This window comes from Mustela erminea, chromosome 1 (assembly GCF_009829155.1).
Source record: "Mustela erminea isolate mMusErm1 chromosome 1, mMusErm1.Pri, whole genome shotgun sequence".
Lineage (NCBI taxonomy): Eukaryota > Metazoa > Chordata > Mammalia > Carnivora > Mustelidae > Mustela > Mustela erminea.
The window spans coordinates 131,134,106-131,160,692 of NC_045614.1; the positions used below are offsets into that span (position 1 = coordinate 131,134,106).

A 26,587-nucleotide genomic window follows, 5' to 3' on the forward strand; every position below is an offset into this window, starting at 1 on the left:
ATAATTTAAAAATAAATAATCAAATGGCAAATATTGTATTTGTTGTTAAAATCATAAAAGTTTTTATGTTTTGTCTTTAGTAGTTTAATATATTTGATTTTTGGACAAGACTCTTTCCCTTTATATTGTGAACTGGTGAAATAATATATTTTATTTAATCTTGTTTACATGGTTGTATGTTAAAACAAATATTTTATATATTTTTATTTTTAAAGTTTTTATTTAAATTCTACTTAGTGAACATACAGTGTAATATTGATGATTAAACAAAAAGTTTTGATCAATTTTCATTTGAAATAAATTAATTTTTCTTTAAAAATTATTTACTAAATTTTGTAAATATTGTCTATTTAGAGTGAATGTTGGAAGATCTTGTGAATTTTATTACAAATTTGAAAATACATTATTCAAATAGAGTAACATAAATTTCATAGTAAACATTTTCCTCTTATTTTATCAAGAATAATTATATACAAAAGAAGTTAAACAGTTTAGAAAGAGTCTTAAAGTTTAAAATAATGCAACTCAATTCCCAATTATGAATTTCAGCAGTTGAAGTTATTTTTAAATTTAATGTAATTCATGGGTTTGTGAAGAAAATACACTTACGTTCATCTAAAATTATTGGCCGTGTGAGCATAATTTCTCTTTGTATTAGTTTTACTGGACATAGGAAAACAAAATTGAACATTATATCCTCGGTAGTTTCAATAAAATAACCCAATACTTTAGAATAACTACATAATTTTTCTTCTTTATTATTATTAGGAAAATATTTGGGGAATGGAAACATTTACCTTTTAATATCTGTTACCACAATGAGAAATTTATTTTGTTCCTCCTTTGAACAACCTTAATTTTTCATATTAATTCCATATGAGCATGATGTGAATGGCAGAAGGGAAGAGTAATAAAGAAAATATATTTCTTCTGAGGAAAATAAAATTAACAAGGGACTTGACTGAGTGTGAATCTGTGTGAGAGCAGACTGCATATCACACAGATGTGGAAAATACACTTCAAAGATGTGTAGGGGCATCTGGGTGACTCAGTGGGTTAAGCCTCTGCCTTCAGCTCAGGTCAAGATTTCAGGGACCTGGGACTGAGCCTGGCATCTGGCTTTCTGCTCAGTGGGGAGTCTGTTCCACCCCCCCTTCTCTGCCTGCCTCTCTGCCTACTTGTGATCTCTGTCAAGTAAATAAGTAAAATCTTAAAAAAAAATATGTAGAAGTCCTTCAATGCAATTAACAGAGGAGAAGAAATTCATAATTTCTTGAGACTGTGTAGTGTGATATATGATTTTATATACATTATCTGTTTTATTCAAATGCTTTATTTAAAGTTATCTTTTTAATTAATTAATTAATTAATTTTTTAAAGATTTTATTTATTTATTTGACAGAGAGAGATCACAAGTAGGCAGAGAGGCAGGCAGAGAGAGAGGAGGAAGCAGGCTCCCTGCCGAGCAGAGAGCCTGATGTGGGACTCGACCCAGGACCCTGAGATCATGACCTGAGCCGAAGGCAGTGGCTTAACCCACTGAGCCACCCAGGCGCCCCTAAAGTTATTTTAAATAGCTTTATTTTATAGCTTTATTTAAAGCTATAAACAGAGAACTAGTATGTGACAGGACAATATTGGAGCCTCAGTTTGCATAGCAAAAAAAAAAAAAAAAATCTGTGAACACACTTGGCCTCCAGGAGATGTTTAGGTTACTGGTTCTTATAATGTAGACCAGCTGCCTTAGGGTTCATTGAGATTCATTAAGGTTGTAACTATTTTCATTAGAATACTAAAATGCTATTACCTTGTTTTACTTTCATTCTCTTCTGAGAGTGTAGGAATTGAGGAGTATGCAAAATGTGCTGTGCGTAGTAGTCAGCAAAGCACATCATAGAAATTAGATAAATATCCACTGAGGTGAGCAAACCATGTTGAATAAATGAATGTACTAGAAATATGGACAATGGTGGACTCAGTGAGAAGACTGATATAACTATTTAGAGAAGACAGTTGCTTAATACTTACAATTATTGTTTTATATGTAAAATTAAAACTAGGTAAATGAAAAACATTTTCGTTGTATACAACCCCTGAATCCCATCTAAGATACTTCTGTTATTACTTAAAGTCTGTTGTTCATATTATATCCATTCAGGACATGAATGAAGTTTCCAGCTTTATTCAAGGTTCAAAGAATGGATGTGAAAGCAACAAACTAAATTATCCACCTTTTACTCCTGGTAAATTTTATTTAGTTATTTATTTACCATTAGCTGAGAATAATTTTCCTTGTTGACTGGTAAATCTTAGCATATATTTCTAAATCACAAATTTTGATACAATCTTGAGACCCTGAAATCAATGTCTTTTTCTTGGTTTGTTTATTTTTGTTTTACTTTTGGACCTGAATTTTTATACTTAAGAAAAGGAGTATGATTTTACATTTTGGTATAACATATTGACTTCGTTTATCACTGATAAACTGCCCATGATTAAATAATTAATGAAAGGAAATGAAATTTGTTTGAAATTACAATATAAGTGATCAGATTCTTTCTGTGGGCACTATGCTGTAAGTCTATGCAGTTTTTAGAAAGAACCTAGTGTGAATAGTTACATCTCACATATTCTAAAAAATGGGTTTTTCACCATTAAAAATAAGTTAAAAAAATTTAACCAAAGGAAGGGATTTGCTCTTAGGGCAATAGCAGTAAGTACATTGGAAGAAAGATGACAATAATTATGGAAATATCACATATGCTTGCAAATGAAAGCACAATAAAAACTTTTCTGAAAAGCAGAGATTTACATGGTTTGTAATTGTGAAAGATATTTGTGTATAAGTTAAATTTTATTTAAATGAACTAAGCTATAAAGCTTTAAAGTGTGTGTATATTTATATAATGTATAATACAAATGGGTTTGCATATATCTATATATTAAAATGTATTTTTTCTATGGGTTTATTTAGTACTATAATTTGGCAGCTGAATATTTGTTAGTGTAAGTGCAAACCTTGCAGTTAATCAACAGGAATAGAGGGTGGAGACCTAATTAGAACTTATCTTCAATTGTCTTTCACTTTTTTTTCAAACTAAATTTCATCTTACATAGCACATAATTTAAGGATTATGAAATTCACAATGGCAAAATGTGTCTTAAAATAATTTCTTATATATTTTTTCTAAGATATTCTTGACAAACTCCTGTATTCCAAAACAATTTGCATGGACACTGTGCAATACTGGGGGAAGCATTATGATGTTCACAGCCTCTATGGGTACAGCATGGCTATCGCCACAGAGAAGTAGGTGCAATTTCATTCAGAAACCTCTTTCATATTTAATGTGTAGAAATATATGTTATAATTTCCTAATATAGTTGGAAAATAATGAGAATAAGAAAACAAAGAAGGATAGTATTTTCATGGTAAAAAAAATAGGGCATTAAAAACACCAGTACTCTTACTAATCTTCATGAATGTGGATCTTAGTTAATCAAGAACTACGTGATGTATGTGTTTAACTGTGATTCTTTTTTAATTCATAGATTTAAATTATGCTTCAAGTTTTGACTCAGTTCATTATCTCTGAATATAATGGTGTTCTAAGCATGAACTTCACAATTGGCATAGGAGAGAGGTGTTTCTAAATAAGTCTTTATTTTTCAAAATCAAAGGTTTCAGTTAAAATGTAGTTTTCTATGTAGTATCTACCAAAGTAATTTTTCTAAGGCAGTGTGTCACTTATATGTAAAAAAGAAACAAGTTTAAAAAAAAAGAAAGGGGAAAATCATAACTTGATTGCCTATGATTTTCCAAGCATTATATAAAGACCTGTAATGCAATTTCCAATAAAACCCAGATCCTGGTCTCAATACATTTTAAATTTTCTCATAATTAAGTAAACATGATCAAGTTTAATTCAAACCTACATTTGTCTAATCCAAAACATGCCATGTTATTATACACTTTTATACACTGTCTACATAGTGTTTACTTTACTTTTAAACTCAGTAGATCATTACATCTTGAAATGTATAAATATATAAATTCTAGAAACAAAAAGCAATACTATAGTTCAATATTGTAAAGATAATAATATAGAATAGCCACTTTAAGATAATATTATATTTTTACTAAGGTAGTCTGGATAATCTTATCTACTAAATCAAACACTTGTACTTTTCTTGAATATTTCCCATTAATGGAAAAATTATCATTTATACTCCAATACCAGTAGAGGTGAGATGAATAATACTAGTGGTTGTGGATGGTAAGCTTCAGGAAACAAACTAAAATGCCTCTCAAATATGTAACTGTTATCCCAACATCACATGCTATTATTTGAAAATACAGATATTAATAAAGCATCAACATTACTGTGCCACAAAAAGTCATACAGAGTTCAAATTCAGTTTATGGAATCTGATGTTATAGAGGGATTTCAATGAGTATAGACCATATATGTTAAAAAACAAAGGTTGAATTGATACAAAAAACATGATCACTTAATTTGATAAAGAAAACCAAAGTCTGAACCACTTCTAATAGATTTCCTTTCTCTGTTTGATTGCAATATTTACATAAATAAATATTGACAGATAAATAAAAATTGGTACGAAAGATTGATAAAATATTTATATTTATATAAAAATAAATCTTATTAATTTACTTTTATTTTTAGAGCCATAGAGAAAGTTTTTCCCAATAAGAGAAGCTTTATTCTCACCCGGTCAACTTTTGCTGGATCTGGACGTTATGCTGCACATTGGTTAGGAGATAATACTGCTTCATGGGAACAAATGAAATGGTCTATTGCAGGAATGCTGGAGTTCAACCTGTTTGGAATACCATTGGTAAGGAATTTCATACAGTGTTATTTATAAAATATATGAATTACTCTTACTTTTGTAATATTATTGTCTTAATGATTTTCAATATAATGACTAAGGTATATTGCAGGAAAGTTCAATCCTTATTCTTAGGGAATTTATAAGAAAAATTAGAATTAGAAAGTAGAAAAAATTAGAATTTATAAGAAAAATAAGAAAAAATTAGAATTTATAAGAAAAAAATTAGAATTATAAGAAAATGTCTATAATATTCAAGCCATTAAAATGAGAAAACAGAATAAATAAACTTCAAGTAAATCAAAAAAATACATATAAGAAATATCAATATAAACAGAGCATAGAAAAAGCTTCCAAATATATAATGTACCAGATAAGATGGTAGCGAAAAATCCAAATACATTAGTAAAAAAAGTAAATGTCAAATGTCTAAATTTATTTAAAATACTAGATTGTCAGTTTACGTTAAAAAACAATAAAGCTATTTCCTCTATTTAAAAGACAGTAAAATAAAATAAAAGATAAAAAATAAACAGGAAGTCTCAAGATTTTAAGAACAGAAAAAATGTATGCTAGGCAACTCTAAATATAAAAAATCTGATATTTCTAAATCAAGCAAAAAAAGTATGCCGTGTTGATATTCAACACCAAAGAAGGCCACTACATAAAAAGAAATAATGTAAAATGTGTCAGGAAATTACAGTGATCACTTATTCTTTCTTTTGTATACACAAAACAAAAGGAAAACCAAAAACCAACCAAATAAAAACCACAACAAAAACTTCACACACCCACACCCACACACACACACACAGACTCTTGACTTTGGAAATTAAAAAACACATTATCAAATGATTTGTGAGTCAAAAAATAAACTGAATGAAAATGGAGGGGGGGAAAATCCTTGGAATTGAATGCTCACAATTACGCTTCATATAAAAAATGTGGGATATCTGCTTAGATTAAAAACAAAGATATGCTGAATATTAATGAGTAAAGTGAATTAATTAAGAAAATGGAAAAAAGAAAAACAGAATAAACCTAAAGAAAGAAATAGGCAATTAAAATAAGACAAGAGATTAAGGCAATGAAAACAAAGTTTCTAGAGAAAAATTAACAAAATGAAATTACAAAGGCGATTTTGAAAATTTGAATAAAATAGAGCATTTTCAGTAGTTTTGTCTGAAAAAGAAGAAAAAAATAAGCAATCTTATAATGTATTTTAAGATAAGGTGTTATTTATTATAGCAAGTAATTAATATAAAATATCCAGGAGTAAATATTAAAACTAAATGTAAGATTTTTTAAAGAAAATTTTAAATAACTAAATAAATATATGTCATGTTCATAGATAATAAGACTTAGCATATTATAAATACACATTCTCCCCAAACTATATATCCAGGTTCAGTGATATTCCAGTTTAAACTATAAAGTGAATTTGGGGAACATCAAAGATTACTTAAACTTCATTTGGAAGACAATGCAAGTAGAAAAGAGCATAAGGATTTACCCTGTCCGATAAAGTAGTAATAAACACGATGATATTTGTCTCTGTATATTCAAGTAGAATAATATGGCAAAATAAGATACAGGCCCATGCATTAATGAAATACAATTACTGATAACACTATCACTATAGATTATTGAGGATGTATTAAATATTCATATGAAAAATTGATTATCCATTTAAAAAGAAATGAGTCCATGCCTCATGCCTTACACAAAAATCAGTCTCAGATGGATTAAAGACTTATGTGTGGAAAGTAAACCTTAGATATATTAGAAGAAAATATGAATAATTCTGTGATGTTAGGTTAGGGGAATAATTTCTTTTTTTTTTTTTTTTATTTCCAGCATAACAGTATTCATTATTTTTGCACCACACCCCGTGCTCCATGCAATCCGTGCCCTCTATAATACCCACCACCTGGTACCCCAACCTCCCACCCCCCATCCCTTCAAAACCCTCAGATTGTTTTTCAGAGTCCATAGTCTCTCATGGTTCACCTCCCCTTCCAATTTCCCCCCAACTCCCTTCTCCACTCTAAGTCCCCATGTCCTCCATGCTATTTGATTTCTTAAACAGATCACAGAAGACACAAATAATAAAGAAACATAAATTTGACTACAACAAAGTAAAAAAAAAATTGTTCATTAAAAGACTATTTTTGGGGTACCTGGGTGGCTGAGTGGTTTAGAGCTTCTGCCTTCAGCTCAGGTCATGATCCCAGGGTCCTGGGATAGAGCCACGCATCAGGCATCAGGCTCTTTGCTCAGCAGGAAGCCTGTCTCCCTCCAGCCCGGCTCTCTGCCTACTTGTGATCTCTGTCTGTCAAATAAATAAATAAAATCTTTTATAAAGTTATTTTAAATAGACAGTAAATAAATAATACTCAATTTAAAATACTTACTAGAAATCTGTAGAAGGTAAAAACAATAGAAAATTAGGAAAGGATATAAATAGGTAATTCTGTAGGAAGAGAAACCGATATGGACTCAGTAAAAATATGAAAAAGTTCTCAACTTCCATAGTAATCAGAGAAATGCAAGTAAAAATTGGGAAAAAAATATTTTTTAAAGTCTGAAAATAACATTGCTGCTATAAACATTCGGGTGCATGTGCCCCTTTGGATCAAAAAAAAAAAAAGTCTGAAAATAACAGTAATTGGGAAGAAACGGAATAATGGAATTTTTCGTTGTGTTTACAAATGGTTACAACCAGTTTTGATTAAACAATGTGTATTTCCAATAAGCCAATAAAATAATCTTGAAAATATTTATATATATATAATACCATAGAAGAATAGTTAAGTTTTTTTTAATATTCATAAAGAAACTATATATAAAACTTTTTTTTTTTAAGGATTTTATTTATTCATTTGACACAGAGAGATCACAAGTAGGCAGAGAGGCAGGCAGAGAGAGAGAGAGGAGGAAGCAGGCTCCCCGCAGAGCAGAGAACCCGATGCGGAACTCGATCCCAGGACCCTGAGATCATGACCTGAGCCGAAGGCAGCGGCTTAACCCACTGAGCCACCCAGGCGCCCAAGAAACCTATATATAAAACTTAACAAGAGCATTTTTCATAGTTTTGAGATCCTATATTATAGAGAACTAGAACTAAATGTTTACATTTAACACAAGTGAATCTCACAAAAATAATGCTTTGAGAAAAAAATGAAATGCTGTGTCATTCAAATAGGCCATTTACATAAAGTTAATAAATATATAGTATGATACTATATATTGTTTATGGGTACTTATATATTATTTAGAAAAAAAAAGAAATGTTTGTAAAAATTTAAATGAATATAAACATACCAAATTAAGAATAGTAGTTTTTTTTTTTGGAGGGTTCCTGAAGGAAGAGGAATGAAATTTTATATGACTACATGTTAGGCAACATTTTTTACTCTTTTACTATTATAGTAATATATTATAAAAGAAAAAATAAAATCATGGAGGTGGGTTTTCGATTAAGAAATAACACATTTTAATAATATAATTTCACATTGTATATTGAGTTAACAATGATTAGATCAAATGAAGAAAGTAAATACATAAGACTAACAATGTATAAAGAGGCAATGAAAAAAAGTGTAAAATAATATAAAAAAAGTGTAAAATAATTCCATAGCAAAAATGGAAAATATAAAACTATGTTAAGGAAAAATACATGAAGATAGTCAAACAAAAAGTTTGCTAAATAATATAAATTAATCTGTTGAGGCATAAAATGTGATGCTCTGGGCAAATTTGAGTCTCTTTACACTATGAATAATAGATATATTTGTTACTTAGGTTGGAGCGGACATCTGTGGGTTTGTGGCTAATACCACAGAAGAGCTTTGCAGAAGGTGGATGCAACTGGGGGCATTTTATCCATTTTCCAGGAACCATAATGGTGATATATATGAGGTAAATGTTTCTTGTTCTCCATGTTTTTAAATAAGACCTAATTCTAGTTTTAACAATGTACTTAAATTTATATCCATAGAAGATATAGTCTGAAAGTTTGCAGCATAAAGAAGAGTTAGAAGTCCTCTTCTCAAGGCATATATTTTATGTATTAAAAAATGGTGAAATAAGGAAATCATGAAAGGTAATGAGGTCGCACCATAAATATTTTATTTAAGCCTAAAGCATATACAAGTGTGTTACATCACTTTAAAATAATTTAATATTAAAATTAAGCCAAAACTTTTTGAGTCCGGATTCTAACAATGTAAGTTCCAAGTAACTTTCATAAAAAATATAACGTAATATTAAGGATTTCCAGCTTTTGTTCTGTTAAAGAGACACAAGAAATTCAAGAGATTTAGAAAGTAGTTTGAGTCCAGAATCTTTGTCTAATAAGTAAAACTGAACAGATAGGTTGGGAAAAATTACACTAACATGTATCTGAACTAGTGGGAGCAGACGTATAAGGACATTCTGAGCTGTTCTAATACCCCTATGAGTTCGGCATGTTCTGGGCTCTCAGAGACATATTTCTCAGAGGAAATGAGAAAATTAGGTGAAACCATTAAATCAATTAAGTGCATATTGGTTGAGAAATTATTCACTGTTCACACACTGGTTACATATAAAGCCATTAATTCTGTTTGAGAAGAGTTTTGATGAAACAATGGGCAGAGCTCTGCCTGGAAGGAAGCATAACAGAACAGTAGTAAAAGGTATAAATTGGGGATTAGTCATTTCCTAATCCACCTGAATGATGCTGTCAAGAAATTTGTGCTCATGGAAGATGCTGATATGAATTACATTACACTGTGTGTTCATTTCTGTCTCCCAAAAGCAGATGTCAAGACAAATATGTTAGAGATTTATTGGTGAAATACTTGTGAAAGGATAAAGGGGAGGGAGCAGGAAAAAATGAAGCAAGCCTTCATATCATAATCTGAGTCTGGTGAAGATGAAGGCAAGGAAGAGGGGTTTTTAGGGAGAGTAACATACTGCAGCCCCAATTCTAAGGGTTTTCACTCAGCGGTGGTGAGTCCTCAAGGCAAAGTTGAGCATTGGAAATGTCCTGTATATTTCAGGAATGGGCCTGAATAGTACCCCCACCATGCTCATTGATTAGCTACGGGCAACCAAAGGGAAATATCTTCAGGATAAAATGATGATGAATCCAGGGAGGCAGTAGATGGTACCTTCAGTTAATTTTGCTACCCATTACGGGAGATCCACTGATCCAGCCTGGGCTCAGCAGGAAGGCTGTCCCTCAAGTTACAAGCCTCCGTGCTGGCCAGGCAGCATGTTCCCTGTATCTCTGGGCCAGTAGACTACGTATCTGGGCTTTTACTTCTAACGGCAACAACAGGGCACAAGGCAGCAAGTCCTCAGGCAATCACATTTTAAGCCTTTACATGAATGTGTCACATGTACTAAGATTTCCCTGCACAGAGTCTATCACTCACTTGAGCACAAAGTTAAGAGGTGGGGACACTCCACCTTTAGTGGTAGCAACTGCAGAATTACACAGTGAAGGTTGTGTGTACAAGGGAACATGAATATTGGAGGCAATAATTCAATCTACCACAAGTAATATAGTTAAAAAATTCTTTGTTAAAATATATTTTCATCTCTAACTATATGTAACTATATGTAAATGAAAAATGTAAAATGTAAATGAAAAATGTCTAGTATAAAATAGTTTAATTAAAACATACATCTAAATGAAAACATAAAAAATAAAAATACTTATATACTTTGGTGAAGAAAGTGTAACAATTTCAAATTTTTATAAACAAGCTAAAATATGTGATTTGCTTTTCAAATAGATTAAATGCATCTCCTTCAATTTTCATTCATTATTTTAGCTTTTTTATTTCAATGTCTTTTTTTATTCCATAGCATCAGGATCCAGCATTTTTTGGGCAGAATTCTCTTTTGGTTAATTCATCAAGGCATTATTTGAATATTCGCTATACATTATTACCTTTCCTCTATACTCTGTTTTACAAAGCCCATATGTTTGGAGAAACTGTAGCAAGGCCAGTTCTTCATGAGTGAGTACCATGCTGAAGAATTTTAATTTTTCAAACTATTTTCAGATATATATATTGAAAATTAATGGAGAGTAATTATGATGTCAAACGATTTATATAAAGCATTTGGTGAACTATGGAATGATAGCAGTAAATAAATCTAATTAATTTAATGATTGGACAAGATTAAACTAGAAATGTGGGAATTGAATAGAACATGGGCTGTATTAGGGAAATTATATTAGTAAGATTAAACACACAGTTTTTGAAGACATGTTACGTATGTATTGTCAAAATCATCTAGCTGTAGATCAAGAGTATGGTATTGTAACAGAGCAATTAATTATGTCTATCTTTGTATATCTTGAGCAAAGCAGGACCTTTCCCCAAGAAATGACTGAAGACTCTTTCAAATCAGGTTAAAACAGGAATTTATAATGAAAAATTTAAAGGGAAGAAAGTAGAATATGAAAGATTTCTGGTACTTTACAAATTTATCTTAGAGAAATTGTATTAAACAGAATACTTATTTATTATGAATAATAAGTAACCTTGTCATCTCTGATAAATTTTTTTGAGCCCAGTTTAACTAATTTCCTCCCCCTTTCCCTCCTTTTTCCTCTCTCTCCCTTCCTTCCTTCCTTTCTTCTTTCTTGAGTGTCAGATGAACTATAAGGATATAAGAACCATAGATTCAAAATGAGATGTGAAACAAGTAAAATTAAAAATAATAATCATTCCCATGAAAAAACTGAAATGATAAACCAAACAGAGAATTTGGGTAAACTTATTTTTATCTTTATATTGCAAATTGTCATTACAAAGCAAATTGTCATTTTAGGTTTTATGAGGATATGAATACCTGGAGTGAGGACACTCAGTTCTTATGGGGTCCTGCATTACTTATTACTCCCGTCTTGAAAGAGGTAGGTTTTACAATTTTAATTAATTTATTGCTTTTAAAGGATACCTTGTAAACAAATTCACACAAAATTATAAAAAAGACTTAGTAATAAATGTTACTCTACCTGACTGTTTCAAACTGATAAATGTTGAATTCTAAAATGAAGAAGAAATTCTGAAAAATTATAAAAATGTTAAGTAGATATTTGTTTTTCAAATATATAATATGTAACTGCAGAGAAGAAAAGTATGTAAAATTAATATTCTTCTAAAAAAGAAAGCTTTATTTGTGGAGCCAAAATCAATCTTGTAGTAATAACAATGAATTCTCATTTTATTAGACATAGACATATGTCAAGAGACATTGAAGTTTTGTTAAATTGTAAATAAAGAGGAACTGGAAAGCCAGATGATCATATGAAAATATTAAATATTAAGTACTAAAAATATAGTAGAGTGAGACTTTGGGGTTTTACCTATTATTTAGAAGTCTGTAAAGCCCATGGAAATATACAGAAATGAATGTGTACACATTTGCAATTACCATGTAGATTATAACAATATAAATGTTTTTTTTATTTACTACTTAAATTAATTTCAACTTCACTTTTGATGTGATTTATATTATTATATAAAACTAGTAAAATAGCCTGATTATTATTTGTAGGAAATACTGTAGTGGAAGAGTACAAAGGAAGCTTTTTTCTTAACTATTAAAACCCAACTTACTATTTGATATGAGACTTTTCTGATAAGTATTAAAGAAATAAAAAGTGTATAAATTATCTTGCTTTATTTTAGGGAGCAGATACAGTGAGTGCATACATCCCTAATGCTACTTGGTATGATTATGAAATTGTAAGTAACCTTAATATAGTAATAGACTGACAAGTATTATACTGTCACACATCTCTACATGGAAACTTAATTCCTAACAAATAGCATATCTGTTTTTAGCATTTTTGTTATCATTGTGAAAAAAAGAATAATTCCAATTTGAATAATCTGCAAAATTTGTGCAGGTATACATGTTTTGTTGCATATTAGCAAGTATATGTTTCTTGCCTGTGATTAATATAAAATTACATTCTTTAGTATAAAGAGTTATATTATTCATTTTTAAATTGTGGAAATTAGACTCAGGAGTGATTTTAGGAAGGAGTGGTGACTTATTTTGATTTTTTTTCTACTTTATATATTTATCTTATTGGCAGAAGAATTGAGTATTGAGCTCGTGGTAACCAATTTTTTTTTTTTAATATGGCACATTCAAATGTTTGGGAAAGATTTTCATTTCAACCTTGAAGAGGCAACATTTTAATATTCATATGCAACATATTTTTTAATTGATTAAGACCTTTGAAAAGTATTTATTTTGAAAGGCATTATTTTGCATATCACTTATATTTTTATAGAAACAATGATTTTTATTTTATTTTATTTTACTTTTTTTTTTTAATTTTACTTTTTAAAAAATATTTTATTTTGGCACCTGGATCAGTCATTAAGCATCTGCCTTCAGTACAGGTCATGATCCCAGAATCTTGGGATCAAGCCCACATCCAGCTCCTAGCTCCATGGAAAGTCTGCTTCTCCTTATCCCACTCCCCCTGTTTGTATTCCCTCTCTTGCTGTGTTTCTCTTTGTCAAACAAATAAATAAAATATTTTAAAAAACATTTTTAAATTTAAAATTAAATTAAATTTAATTAAATTTAATTTAAATTTTAAATTTAAATTAAATTTAATTAAATTTAATTTAAATTTTAAATTTAATTTAATTCAAATTAAATTTGAATAAAACTAAATTAAAATATAAAAATATTTTTAAAAATATTTTATTTATTTATTTGAGAGAGAAAATGAGGGAGAGAGAGAGAGCAGGAATAGGGAGAGAGGCAGAGGAAGAGGGAGAAGTAGACTCCCAGCTGAGCAGGGATGCCAACTCGGGGCTTGATTCTGGGACCCTGAGATCATGACCTGAACCAGAGGCAGATGCTTAACCCTCTGAGCCACCCAAATGCCCTGAATGATTTTTAAAAGCTTTTTAAAGGGGTGCCTGGGTGGCTCAGTGGGTTAAAGCCTCTGCCTTCAGCCCGGGTCATGATTCCAGGGTCCTGGGATCCAGCTCCACATTGAGCTCCAGATCGGGCTCTCTGCTCAGCAGGGAGCCTGCTTCCTCCTCTCTCTCTCTCCACCTGCCTCTTTGACTAATTGTGATCTGTTAAATAAATAAATAAAATCTTTAAAAGCTTTTTAAAGATACACTTAATTTTAATCCAAAACAAAGAATAAAAACAGTACTAATTAAGAATGTTAATTATTGTAAAGGGGAAATTGATTTGTCTAAATTGATTTTTTTTTTGAAAAAGTGAATCTATTTTTCTCCTGCTTTGTTCAGTAAACTGAAAAATAAGGATTTTTTCAAAGTTAGAAATGAGTATATAAATATTCATTTAGATGACATGAATTTCTCACAGTAAAAATTATTTCTATATGTAAAATTGAATTCTTGTGAAATGGGATTAATGTCTTCACTAATATTAAAAAATCTTTTTAACTTCCAAATATTAGGGTGCAAAGAGGCCGTGGAGAAAACAACAAGTTAATATGTACCTTCCAGGAGACAAAATAGGATTACATCTTAGAGGAGGTTATATTATCCCCATTCAACAACCTGCTGTAACTACAACTGCAAGGTAAAATGAAAAATCATTAACTGAAATCTGAAATATAATTCAAGCTTTAATTAATATTTTATTGAGAATCAAATATTACTGTTTAGTTTTTTCACCAGAAGATATTTGATGTATGAAGGGGATTCTTAAATATAATCATGTATAAAAAGATTCAAATTATATAGCATTACTACAAATTCTTTTATTTAAAAAATGAAAGTAATTAGATCATAATTTTTTGTATGCCAAAGAAGTGCTGATATTCTCTATAGGATATGTATAATTAAAGTTAGTTGCTCATTCTTAATAAAAATATGAAAAAGTAAAGTAAGCTACATAATTGTTGATAGTGTCAGTTATATACTTGGATTATCAATACATAAATGTCACAATGTTTTTCTTTCTGCTAAAATGTTTTACTTTAAATGATAAATGAAGTGGATAATTCTGTTTAGGGAAAGAATGAGACAGAAACTAAATTGTTCAGTAGGAATAACTTGCAGAAATATTTAGGAGAAAAGAAGAAACTTGAAAATTCTTGTGCTCCAAGAATGCAGCATTCATTCTGGGTACAAGAGCACAGAAGGGGTTATACTGAATGCACAAATTCCCCCATATTCTGTTAACACCCCAAGGGATAGTTGCATTCTATTTCTTATCCTGCTGTGTTTTCTTTGTAACATTAAGAATATCTGGAATTATATTGTGTACTTTATTGTGTATGTAATGTGTCCTCTCCCTTGATAAACTCCATTAAAGGAGAGACTTGGCTTTTCCCTGCTGTACTCCCCAGACCAATAGTAAATGTCCGGCTCATGATATGCTCTCTATTTTCACTAAATATTTATTGAAGGAACAAATACATGAGTGAATGAATGTGTGCTAGTATCTTCATTATTTTCTTTGCTTATTTTCAGACTGTAACTGTTCCGTGACTGCGTTCTCCAAAAAATTAGTTATATTCTAGAGCTGTATTGAACCAGAGAATCATATACTTTGGTGAGCAGGCAAAATGGAATATATTCTATATAGAGAAGTTGCCTGGACTCAACTGCTCTATATAGAATATATTTTATATAGAGAGAATATATTCTATATATCTGCCTCAGGCTCTTTCTAAAACCTACAGGGACAGAGAAATAAAATTGTATTCATCATGTCTCATTTCTCATAATAGAATTAGCCTCATCTGTAAGGTTAATAAATATTCTACTAAGCAGTAAAATGTGTTTATATTGTACATTTCTTTATTATGTATATAAGATGTAGCCTTGATAAATTGCAAGGTAAAGTTAATTGAAATGTGCAAATATATGTTAAATGTATTCTGCATTCATAAAGTATATTTAATTTTTCTTGCTTGAAGTATCATTATACCGTTTAAATTTTGTTGGTATCTTGCCTCCAAGAAGTTCCACATTATATTTATTAAATTTCTTTCTTTCATTTATTTTATAAGTATATAAATTATTTCTCTCATGGAAAAATAATAAATACAGACATGATTTTAATGTATATCAATATTTTCACATGAATGCAGAACATCTACAGATCTGCTGGGTTGAAATTGACTTATTTGTAAGATATTTTATTATTATAAATTTATTTTGAATTACATATATACCCAAACTTATTTAACAGCCGAAAGAACCCTCTAGGACTTATAGTTGCATTAGATGAAGATAATACAGCAAAAGGAGACTTTTTCTGGGATGATGGAGAAACGAAAAGTAAGTTTCAATGTGATAGACTTAAAGAGGTTCATTCTGATGTTGGGACAATTTGCCTTTTTATTGATATAAGATTGCATCTATTTAAAAAAAGGTCACAAGTTTTATTTTTTAATTACTGTTTTTATCTACCTTAAGGTATTAGGTTACTTTGTGAAATTAAAATCATTATTTAAATTATAAATATTGAAAGACAGTATTTTTGTTGGTTCATTGTAAAAGTTTTTGACATGTATAGATATCTTTATTAGATATTTTTAATTAGAGTATTTAATAAATTCACAAATATGCAAATTTTATCATATTTTCAACTCTCTTAAGTGATTGTAGTAGTTAAAAACTAAAATTTTATTACTGTTAAAAACCCCTAGCATTTAAAATTTTGTTTAATTAATGTTAAAATAATTAAATTATTATTTACTTTAATTAATAGTGTACTTAATTTTATTTCATAAGCCCCAAATTTGAGGATTCAGTACCCAGGAGAATAAAAAATGAGCCATTTTTTCTAATATGTAATTATGCCATACTAAATTTATCCGTTTAGATTTAGTTAATTATAATTACCCTCATAAATTTGTTAGGTTTTTTTAAATCCTGTTTTTATTTTAATAGAAGATTTTTAGGTGGAGCGCCTGGGTGGCTCAGTGGGTTAAAGCCTCTGCCTTGGGCTCAGGTCATGATCCCAGGGTCCTGGGATCGAGACCCGCATCCAGCTCTCTGCTCGGCGGAAGCCTGTTTCCCCCTCTCTCTCTGCCTTCTTCTCTGCCTACTTGTGATCTCTGTCTGTCAAATAAATAAATAAAACCTTTAAAAAATAAAAAAGGAAGATTCTTAGGTATTTGTTTTGTATTTGTATGTACAAAAAATTATAGGTTAGTTTATATTTTAGCTCATATTTCTCAGATGTACTAAAGAATATCCCATATGCCTTTGTATGTGTATGGAACATCTAAGTATCTCTAACCTCACTTCAAGAAATAGTCTATACATTGGTGTGCCCTCAAATCATTTGAAAATATGGAAACTATTAAAAAATTCATGTTTTTTAAAACTTATTTATGAAAATATAGATCACCATGATATATCTGCTTCACCTACAGTCAGTCTTCCCTTGTCAATTGATTTCATCTCTCCAAAATGCCAAAAATTTTAGTTGGCCATTTGTTCTCACAGCCTAGGAATTTCTCTTAGTTCCACCTTCACCTGGATTCTCTTGTCAGTTCCATCACTGTCATTACTATCTTTCATTTTAATACTTATAATAGCTCCTTTTACTGGTCCGTCTGCCATTCTTGTTGAACCCCTTTTACATTATATTTACAATCCAGTAGGTGCAGTAATCCTTTTATTATTTATTTATTGTAAAATTTATTTATTTTTATTAATATATAATGTATTATTTGTTTCAGGGGTACTGGTTTGTGATTCATCAGTCTTACACAGTTCCCAGCACTCACCATAGTACATACTGTCCCCAATGTCCATCACACAGCCACCCATCCACTTCAGCAACCCTCAGTTTGTTTCCTGGCATTAAGTTATCTTATTGTTTGTCTCCCTCTCTGCTTTTGTCTTATTTCATTTAGTAATCCTTTTAAAATATGATTCAAATCACCACACTTCTGCTCGAAACCTTCTAATTATTTTTCCTTTTTATTCAGTTAGAAGTCATAGTCTTTACCAGGACCTAGACCACTGACCATGATCTATTTTTGCATGTATGTGTGCACACACACACTTATCCACTACTGCTCTCCTTTTCTCATTTTACTCTAACACAAACCTTCTTGCTCTGTTTCAAATACCTTAGAACCTGAGCATACTGGGGGGAGCTTTTCCATGAGAATATGTTCCAAACATTTACCACACAGGTTCCTTAAGATTGGATCCTGCTGAGTTAAATTATTTGTGATCATCAATTAAAGAATGCTGTTGAGATCATACCTGCATTGATAGCATGTGGGGTTTGATTTTAAGGTTATTCTTATTTTTCAAATTATATAAATATAACCAAATATATTTCTTTCTATATAAAAATACATATTGATAATTTACTTTTATCTAGGAAATTGTTTAAAAATATGGAGATATGATTAATCAGTTATCAAATATGGTAGTTCCATAGTTACGTGCTTTGAAAAGTTAAAATCAAAATTTTCTAAACAATCAATCTGTAAGTAAACAAATGAACAGTAAAATGACCGTCAATTCATGGTATGATTATTATTTCATTAATTAGGATTAAAATTTTAGGCAAATTAATATTGTTGAAAATATATATAAATTCTCATATTCCTTTTACTTTTTTCACTGTCTTTCAAATTATTTTAGCCATAATCTTCAGTTTCTCTGTTAAAGAAACATGTTAATAAAAAGTTCTCTTACATAGATAGTGTAGAAAATCGTTGTCTTCTTCCACTTTCCTCCTTAAAGTTTATTTCGGTCTTTAACATATCTCCAGGTTCACCTTATTTCCTCAAACAATGAAAAAAATTAAAGGTGCAAAATAAAAATTGTGATGTGCCATATCTTCCAAAGATAAACGTAATGTTACATGGTTTACTAGAAAGAGATAAAATATCTTTCAATAATAAATATACAATTATGTACATTTTGTTGTAAGGTTTTTTCTCTTAATTTCCAGGAATATTTAATCCATCTTTGAAAAATTAAACGAGGCACATATGTATTCATTACCTTTACTTACTGGGATAATAAACTATTAAAATTCTTTTGCATATAAGTGTTAAAGACTTTAATTTGAAAAGATAAACATTTTAATTTGCTTCATTAATAAACAATATTTTAAAAAATAATTTTTAAGGGGTGAATGGGTGGTTCAGTATGTTAAGTCTCTGCCTTCGGTTCAGGTCATGATCTCAGGGTCCTGGAATCGAGTTCCGCATCACACTATCTGCTCAGCATGGAGTCTGCTTCCCCCTTCTCTCTCTGCTTGCCTCTCTGCCTACCTGTGATCTATATCAAATAAATAAATAAATAAAATTTAAAGTAATTTTTAAAAATATTTATTTATTTATTTGAAAGAGAGAGACTACATGCGAGTATGTGCAAGCAGGGGGAAGGGCAGAAGAAGAGGGAGGAGAGAAGTGGACTCCCCACTGAGCACAGAGCCTGACCTAGGGCTCAATCTCAGGACCCTCAGATCATGACCTGAGCTGAAGCCAAGAGCGGGACGCTTAACCAACTGAGCACTCAGGCGCCCATTAACAGTACCTTTTATTTTAAATTTCTTAAGAGTTGTATAATATAAAAATAGAGAAATTAGCAATAAATAATTATATTTTGATCTGATAATTCTGTTTTTTCTCCCATTTTAGATACTATACAAAATGGCAACTACATTTTATATACTTTTTCAGTTTCTAATGTAAGTATTCTCTTTGCACACACGGCTGAACATATATCTTGCTAATGTCTGTGTTATGACTTTATCATAGATTTATTTTGGAAGGATGCTTACATTTACCTTCAGATTTCAACAGAAAGAAATTAAATAAATTGTTAAATTTTAAAATTTAAGTTGTTAAATTATAAATACATTGTTATCTTAAATGTTTGTATTTAAATGTAATGGATAATTTTATGATGATGAAATTGATGTACAGAAATCTTCAAACATCTTAAGTGGGTATGTCTGGTTTAAGCAGCAGGACCTAGGAAAATAATGTCAACATATTTGAAAATCTATATCAGTCACAACAATAATTGTTATGGATTTTGAGTGAGGATGAAAAATCTATACATAAGGCTAAATTTCAATAATTAATAGCAATAGTTTTTGTAGATGTTGGATTTCTTCATATATTCTTTGTTGCCAAAGCTCTTATTCCTCATCATCATTAATACTAGAATGAGAAGAGGTATATATGATTTGCATCATGGGTAATTCAGGTTATCTCTGAAAATAAATTTTATGACATGAACACAAAAATTATGAAGAGTCGTTAATGAGTTTATTTATATATGTTACTTGGATTTGGAGAACTGGTGGGGATGGAGAGATAGTGATTGGTTCTTTGTTTCATACCTGTATTATTTCAGGTTTTATCCATTGACCTTCTACTTAATATATACTATTATATACTTCTTTTCAGAACAAATTAGATATTTTATGCACACATTCATCATACCAGGAAGGAACCACTTTAGCTTTTGAGACTATAAAAATCCTTGGTTTGACAGACTCTGTTACACAAGTTACAGTGGTGGAAGATAATCAGCCAATAAAAGATCACTACAACTTTACTTATACTGCTTCTGACCAGGTAAATTAAAAATTTTAAAATATTTTAGCTGTCATATATTCTCACATTTAACATTATGTAACCATTCAGTCTCTGGTTTTGTGACATTTTTTCTTCATATTACTTCTTTTTTTTCTCCTTTTGCTATTAATATTCCATTTAGGTAATTCCCATTTCAGATATCAACATTAAAAGGACTCTTTGTTACTTCTCTTTATTTCATTTTATCTTGGATATCACTTATATACATCTTCTTAATATTTTTTATGGAATTTCCTACCCTGAACTTGAACTTACTTACCTGTTGCATATAATAAAGGTTCTAAATTCTTTAGCTTCTTGTTTAATACTCTTTAAGATATATATATATATATATATATATATATATATATATCCCTTTCTTCACTCATTCCCTCTGCTTCTTCTTTCAAGAACTATCACTATCCCTGATATATCTTGTCTTTTTTTTTTTTTTTTTGAAATTTTGTTTACACTCTTTGCTTCTAAGGCAATTATAATTTTTGTCTTTTTTAAGATGTGTTCCAGAGAGGCATCTTGCTGCCTCAGTAAGGAGAGCATGTAGAATCCTTGGTCTTAGGGTTGTGAGTTTGAGCCCCATGTTGGGTATAGAGATTACTGAAAAATAAAATCTCAAGATGTGTACTACGGAGGGAAAAGGAGTCTTAGGATAGGGCTTGAATTGCAGCCTTGCAATGTGTACATTTAACATATCAAATTAATTTATTATCTCAGTTTCCTTATCTATAAAATGTAACACTTAAATTGTTGCTTTGGGTAATAAATTACTGTACTTAAAATATAGATCATAGTAATTTAAAGCATTGAAATTATTTTTATTGACTTTTTTCCCACCATTCATATATACCCTAAATTGGTAACATCAGCATAAATTCTCAATTACTTGAGATATAGAATATTCCCTTAGAGTTTTTTTTTTTTCTAATTCCTAAGCCTCTGGCCCAGAGTTCTTCACTTCACAATTTTTATAACAATATTTATTGGCTAATTATTTTTATTTAGTAAATATCCTATAATTTTTTATATTCCTGGGGCTATAATAATTAATTAATATAAATTAAATAATGCAGGCTTATTGAGAACTTTATGACTCTAACAGAGATTGCCACAAGAGTATAAAACAAAAATCATTTTATTTGTTTTTTGCAATTTTAACTTATTTCTGTGTTTGTATTTATGCTCATGTAAGATTTACACAGACTCTAATAGACACACTTTCTTAATTCTGCTATGCTTAGACTGATCTTTATATGAATTTTCAGTCCTGCATGTAGAGGTATGAAAGTAAGTTTCTATCAAAAAGTAAGCTAATGAAGATGGAAGTCTGGGATAAATTTTGCCTATAGTATTCTCAAGGTATATAGACAACAAACTTAACTTTGCAATATCCTAATAATAAAAATCATTATATGTTAGAACATATATATGTGTGTATATATATATATATGTGTGTGTGTGTGTGTGTGTGTGTGTGTGTATACACACACATCACGCCATGTTTTGCATCATACCATGTTATCTCCTAACTAGTCCCTCAAAGATTGTAAGCAGTGTCTCAAATTAGAGACAGAATTGAAGAAATAGGTATTTCCCACTTCTGACTTTGGGGTTTTCTATATAAACCTAAGTCATTAATTTCCCTCCCTTGAGGGAACTAATATTTATTTCACACCTAATCTGCCCTAGGCATTGTGTTAAGTGCTTTAAATTTCATTTGTCATTCTTCCTGTATAGCAACCCCTTGTAGTAGAAGCAATCATCCCCATTTCACAGGGGGAGAAAATGGAAGATAACAAAGGATAGACAATTGTCCCAAAGAAGCATAAGCATTAAATGGCAGAACTGAAATCAGAACTCATGTCTGGATTTAGCACTAATGCTTTTCATTGGTATTCTATGATTTCTTATACTTTTCTTGTCTTGAAATTGTAGCCATTTCAGTGGCATGACATATTTTCTCCTTTCTTATCTGTTCTTCAAGTATCCTATTAAAATACCAATGATTTGACTTGAAGAATTGCTGTAGTTGCTGCATTTTATAAATGTTAAGTATTTTTAAGTCATCCAGTTTTCACAAATATTTTTTAATGTTTCTTCGTCTTCAGAATCTCCTAATTTATGGTCTCAACTTTAACCTTGGAAGGAACTTTACCGTTCAATGGAATCAAAATTACTCAGTAAATGAAAGGTTTACTTGTTATCCAGATGCAGACCCTGCAACTAAAGAAAAGTGTGAAGCCCGTGGCTGTTTATGGGAAACGGTACTAAGAATTTTATTATAATTCATAGCATGGATTTTACATAAATATCTCAATGTAACATTATGTATTACAATTTTAATTCTATAGTGTAAGAACTAAATTCATCTAGAGAAACATTTGGAATTTGAAATTAGGCCTTCGACAGACTATTTATTTATTTATTTATTTTAAAGATTTTATTTATTTATTTATTTGCCAGAGAGCAAGAGATTACAAGTAGGCAGAGAGGCAGGCAGAGAGAGGGAATCAGGCTCCCCACTGAGCAGAGAGCCAGATGCAGGGCTCCATATCAGGACTCTGAGATCATGACCTGAGCTGAAGGCAGAAGATTAACCCACAGAGCCACCCAAGTGCCCCGACGATTTATTTATTTATTAAAGATTTTATTTATTTATTTGACAGATAGAGATCACAAGTAGGCAGAGAGAGAGGAAGAAGGAAGCAGGCTCCCTGCTGAGCAGAGAGCCGATATGGTGCTCCATCCCAGGTCCCTGGGAATATGACCTGAGCCGAAGGCAGAGGCTTTAACCCAGGGAGCCATGGAAGCGCCCCCGGACAATTTATTTTTATCTTAATTAATTCTCTGAAGATATGGTTTAGTAAATGCCAGACTAAATGGTTGTGTAAGTTGCTTTCCAAGCACTTTAGATAATGTGCCCATTTCACTATTTGTTGAACTCATATTAGATATTGACTATGGCCGACTAGCTTAGTTTACTAAGGTATTATGCTGATAGGCCAGTCTTTCAAAAGCATTGTCTCAAGATATTAAAACTTCTGATATTAATTGACTGTGTATTAGTTCCAATAAGGAGTAATTTCTATCCAGTTGTTTTGATATCCATTCAACAGAGTGATGATTTGGTTAAACAAGACACAGTTTATTTTTCTCCTACAAAAAAGAGGCTCATGTCTGATATACTGGCCTATCAATGTCATCAAAGTTATAGGTTTACCATTTCTTTTTTATCCTCCAGTTTGTATTATGTCTTCTGTCATTATGTATTCATTCCAGCCCCAAAGGTGGGAGGAGGAAAGACATCCTATTTTTATCAGCTTATACCCTTTTCTTTTAAGGAGGATTTGGAGGTCATATATAACTTCCTCAAAAGAGACTGGGACAAGTTCGATGAGCACATTGCTTCTCCCAGCAATATAATAATTTAATAAATAAGAAAGATGGGAGAATGGACTATAGCAAGGCAACTAGCCTGCAATGCCACCATTTATCATTCTTTTTTTTAGATATTAGCTTCCACTTATATATAAACCAATCCGTTTTGCTCTTTGGCCATAGTCGCTATTTAAATACTGGTCAGGATGTAATTGACCAGTATTAGGGTCAGTCATGAGATAAGGAATGATATAATTTCATTGTAAGTAAAAGAAAACTTAAAAAAAAAAAAAAAGAAAAAAAAAAAAAAGAAAACTTTATTTATTTATTTTAACATTTTATTTATTTATTTGACAGAGAGAGATCACAAGTAGGCGGAGAGACAGGCAAAGAGAGAGGGGAAGCAGGCTCTCTGTTGAGCAGAGAGCCCAATGCCAGACTCAATCCCGGGATTCCTCCCACGACTCTGAGATCACAACCTGAACGAAGGCAGAGATTTAACCTGCTCAGCCACCTAGGCTCCCCAAGAAAAGAACTTTAAGTACAGGCCCTTCTGAGGGTTGTTGTAGAGCCATTTTACATACAAAAGGCAATAGTATGAAGAATAAGAATAAGCATGGAATCAAGATTTATGAATAATATACTTAATTTTTTTAAAGATTTTATTTATTTATTTGACAGACAGAGATCACAACTAGGCAGAGAGGCAGAGGAGGGAAGCAGGCTCCCCACTGAGCAGAGAGCCCAATCCGGAGCTCGATCCTAGGACCCTGAGATCATGACCTGAGCCGAAGGCAGAGGCTTTAACCCACTGGGCCACCCAGGTGCCCCATTATATATTTAATTTTTGCAAAGACCATAGAATCATTCTATATTCTTTTGAAAAGCTATGACATTTGATTCTTTTCCTCTACTGGTCTATCTTTAGAGTCAAAATATAAATATTATATATAAAATTTCAGTGTATGGTATTTTAGGTTGCATAATAGATATTTGTGTTATGATTATAATTTTACTTTATAGTTAAATAATAAAATTGATAAGCTATGCAACATGTGATTAAATATGTCTACCTTTTTTAAAGAGTTCAATATTACACTGTTTATAATTTTCTGGCAATGAACATGTATTCTGTTTTTAGGTTCCTCTTAGCTCCCAAGCACCTGATTGTTACTTTCCAAGACAATACAACCCTTATTTGGTCAGTTCAACTCAGTATTCATCAATGGGTATAACAACTGACCTACAGCTGAATCCTACAAGAGCTCAAATAAAGCTACCTTCTGACCCCATCTCAACTCTTCGTGTGGAGGTGAAATATCACAAAAATGATATGCTGCAGTTTAAGGTATGTTTGATATAAACTATCCCAATGAATGACTCATCTCTCAAAACAAAAGATTCCGAATAGTTTAGATACTTCAGTTTTACGATATTAAGGATTAGCAACTGAATTGTAGACATTTTGATTTTATAAAAATAAAGGTTTTTTTCCCCTACACAGCTCATACCTAGGAGCACCATAAATAAATCTTCTTACTTTTGCAATTTTGTGTATAATTAAACATGTAGTGGTGATTTGAAAAAAAATCAAATTCTTGCTAAATACATAAGTTACTTAGAATCAGACTGTGTTTATTGTTACATTAAGATAAACAAAGCACGGATGCTTGCTGGCTCAGTTGGTTAAGCATCAGCCTTAGGCTCAAGTCATGATCCCAGGATGCTGAGATTGAGCCCCAGGTCAGGCTCCTTGCTCATCAAGGAGTCTGATTCTCCCCACTTCCTCTTTCTCTGTCCCCTGCTTGTACTCTCTCTCTCATATAAATAAATAATTAATTAAAAAACCAAAACAAAACAGGATACTATTTCCATTATTTTTAAATAACAGCCTGAATTTTCTGACCAGTGCAGTAGACATAAAAAGAAAAAATTTTTTTTTTCAACAGTACAGGTAGCAGTTAGTTTTTAATTGAAGTACAGCTGACATACAATGTTACATTGGTTTGAGGTTCACAAGATAGTGATCCACAAGTCTATACTTTATACTATGCTCACTACAAGTGTAGCTACCACCTGTTACCATATAACCTTATTAGAAAATTATTGACTACATTCCCTAAGCTGTACTTCTCATCCCCCTAATGTATTCATTCTATAACTGGAAGCCTATATCTCCCATGCCCCTTCACTCACTTTGCCCTTGCCTCCACCCCTCCCCTCTGGCATCAGTTTGTTCTCATTACCTTTTACTTAAGAGCTCCAAGGGAATCCATTACAAAAACTTAAAAATGATAAGAAGATCAGAAAAATGACTGGATGTAAAATAGTATCCAAAAAATATATGTTATCATTCACCATTTAAAAATAGAAATGGAGACGAATACCATTATCAAAATCTAGAGAGAAAAACAATCAACGAAACAACAAAAATATCAAAAATCATAGGAGCAAATTGACTGTTATAAGAAAAGGCTTAAAAAAGTTAATAGTTTTTGTTTTGTTTCTTTAAGATTTATTTATTTATCTGAGAAAGAGCCTATTGAGTGAGGTCAGGGAAGGGGCAGAGGGAGAGAAAGTCTTAAACAGATGTCCTGCTGAGTGGGAAGTCAGATGCAGGACTGATCTTAGGACCCTGAAGTCTCTGCTGACCTGAGCCCAAACGGAGTCAGACACCCAGGCAATTGTGCTACCCAGAAGACCCCCAGAAAAGTATTGGTAGATTTTAGATAAGTATATTAAAAAATA

The 26,587-nt window shown here is 31.0% G+C and overlaps 1 protein-coding gene across 1 annotated transcript in view; it reads left to right on the forward strand.

The window, feature by feature from the left end:
- Window positions 1–26,587, forward strand: part of SI (sucrase-isomaltase) — a 95,416-nt gene that overhangs the window by 22,084 nt on the left and 46,745 nt on the right. Inside the window, exons 13-25 of the mRNA XM_032361662.1 lie at window positions 2,159–2,243; window positions 3,193–3,310; window positions 4,689–4,860; window positions 8,659–8,775; window positions 10,714–10,868; window positions 11,689–11,773; window positions 12,552–12,608; window positions 14,324–14,448; window positions 16,069–16,157; window positions 19,499–19,548; window positions 20,276–20,446; window positions 22,570–22,725; window positions 24,981–25,187. Of these exons, the coding sequence (XP_032217553.1) occupies window positions 2,159–2,243; window positions 3,193–3,310; window positions 4,689–4,860; window positions 8,659–8,775; window positions 10,714–10,868; window positions 11,689–11,773; window positions 12,552–12,608; window positions 14,324–14,448; window positions 16,069–16,157; window positions 19,499–19,548; window positions 20,276–20,446; window positions 22,570–22,725; window positions 24,981–25,187 (1,587 nt within the window). The remainder of the gene's footprint in view (window positions 1–2,158; window positions 2,244–3,192; window positions 3,311–4,688; window positions 4,861–8,658; window positions 8,776–10,713; window positions 10,869–11,688; window positions 11,774–12,551; window positions 12,609–14,323; window positions 14,449–16,068; window positions 16,158–19,498; window positions 19,549–20,275; window positions 20,447–22,569; window positions 22,726–24,980; window positions 25,188–26,587) is intronic.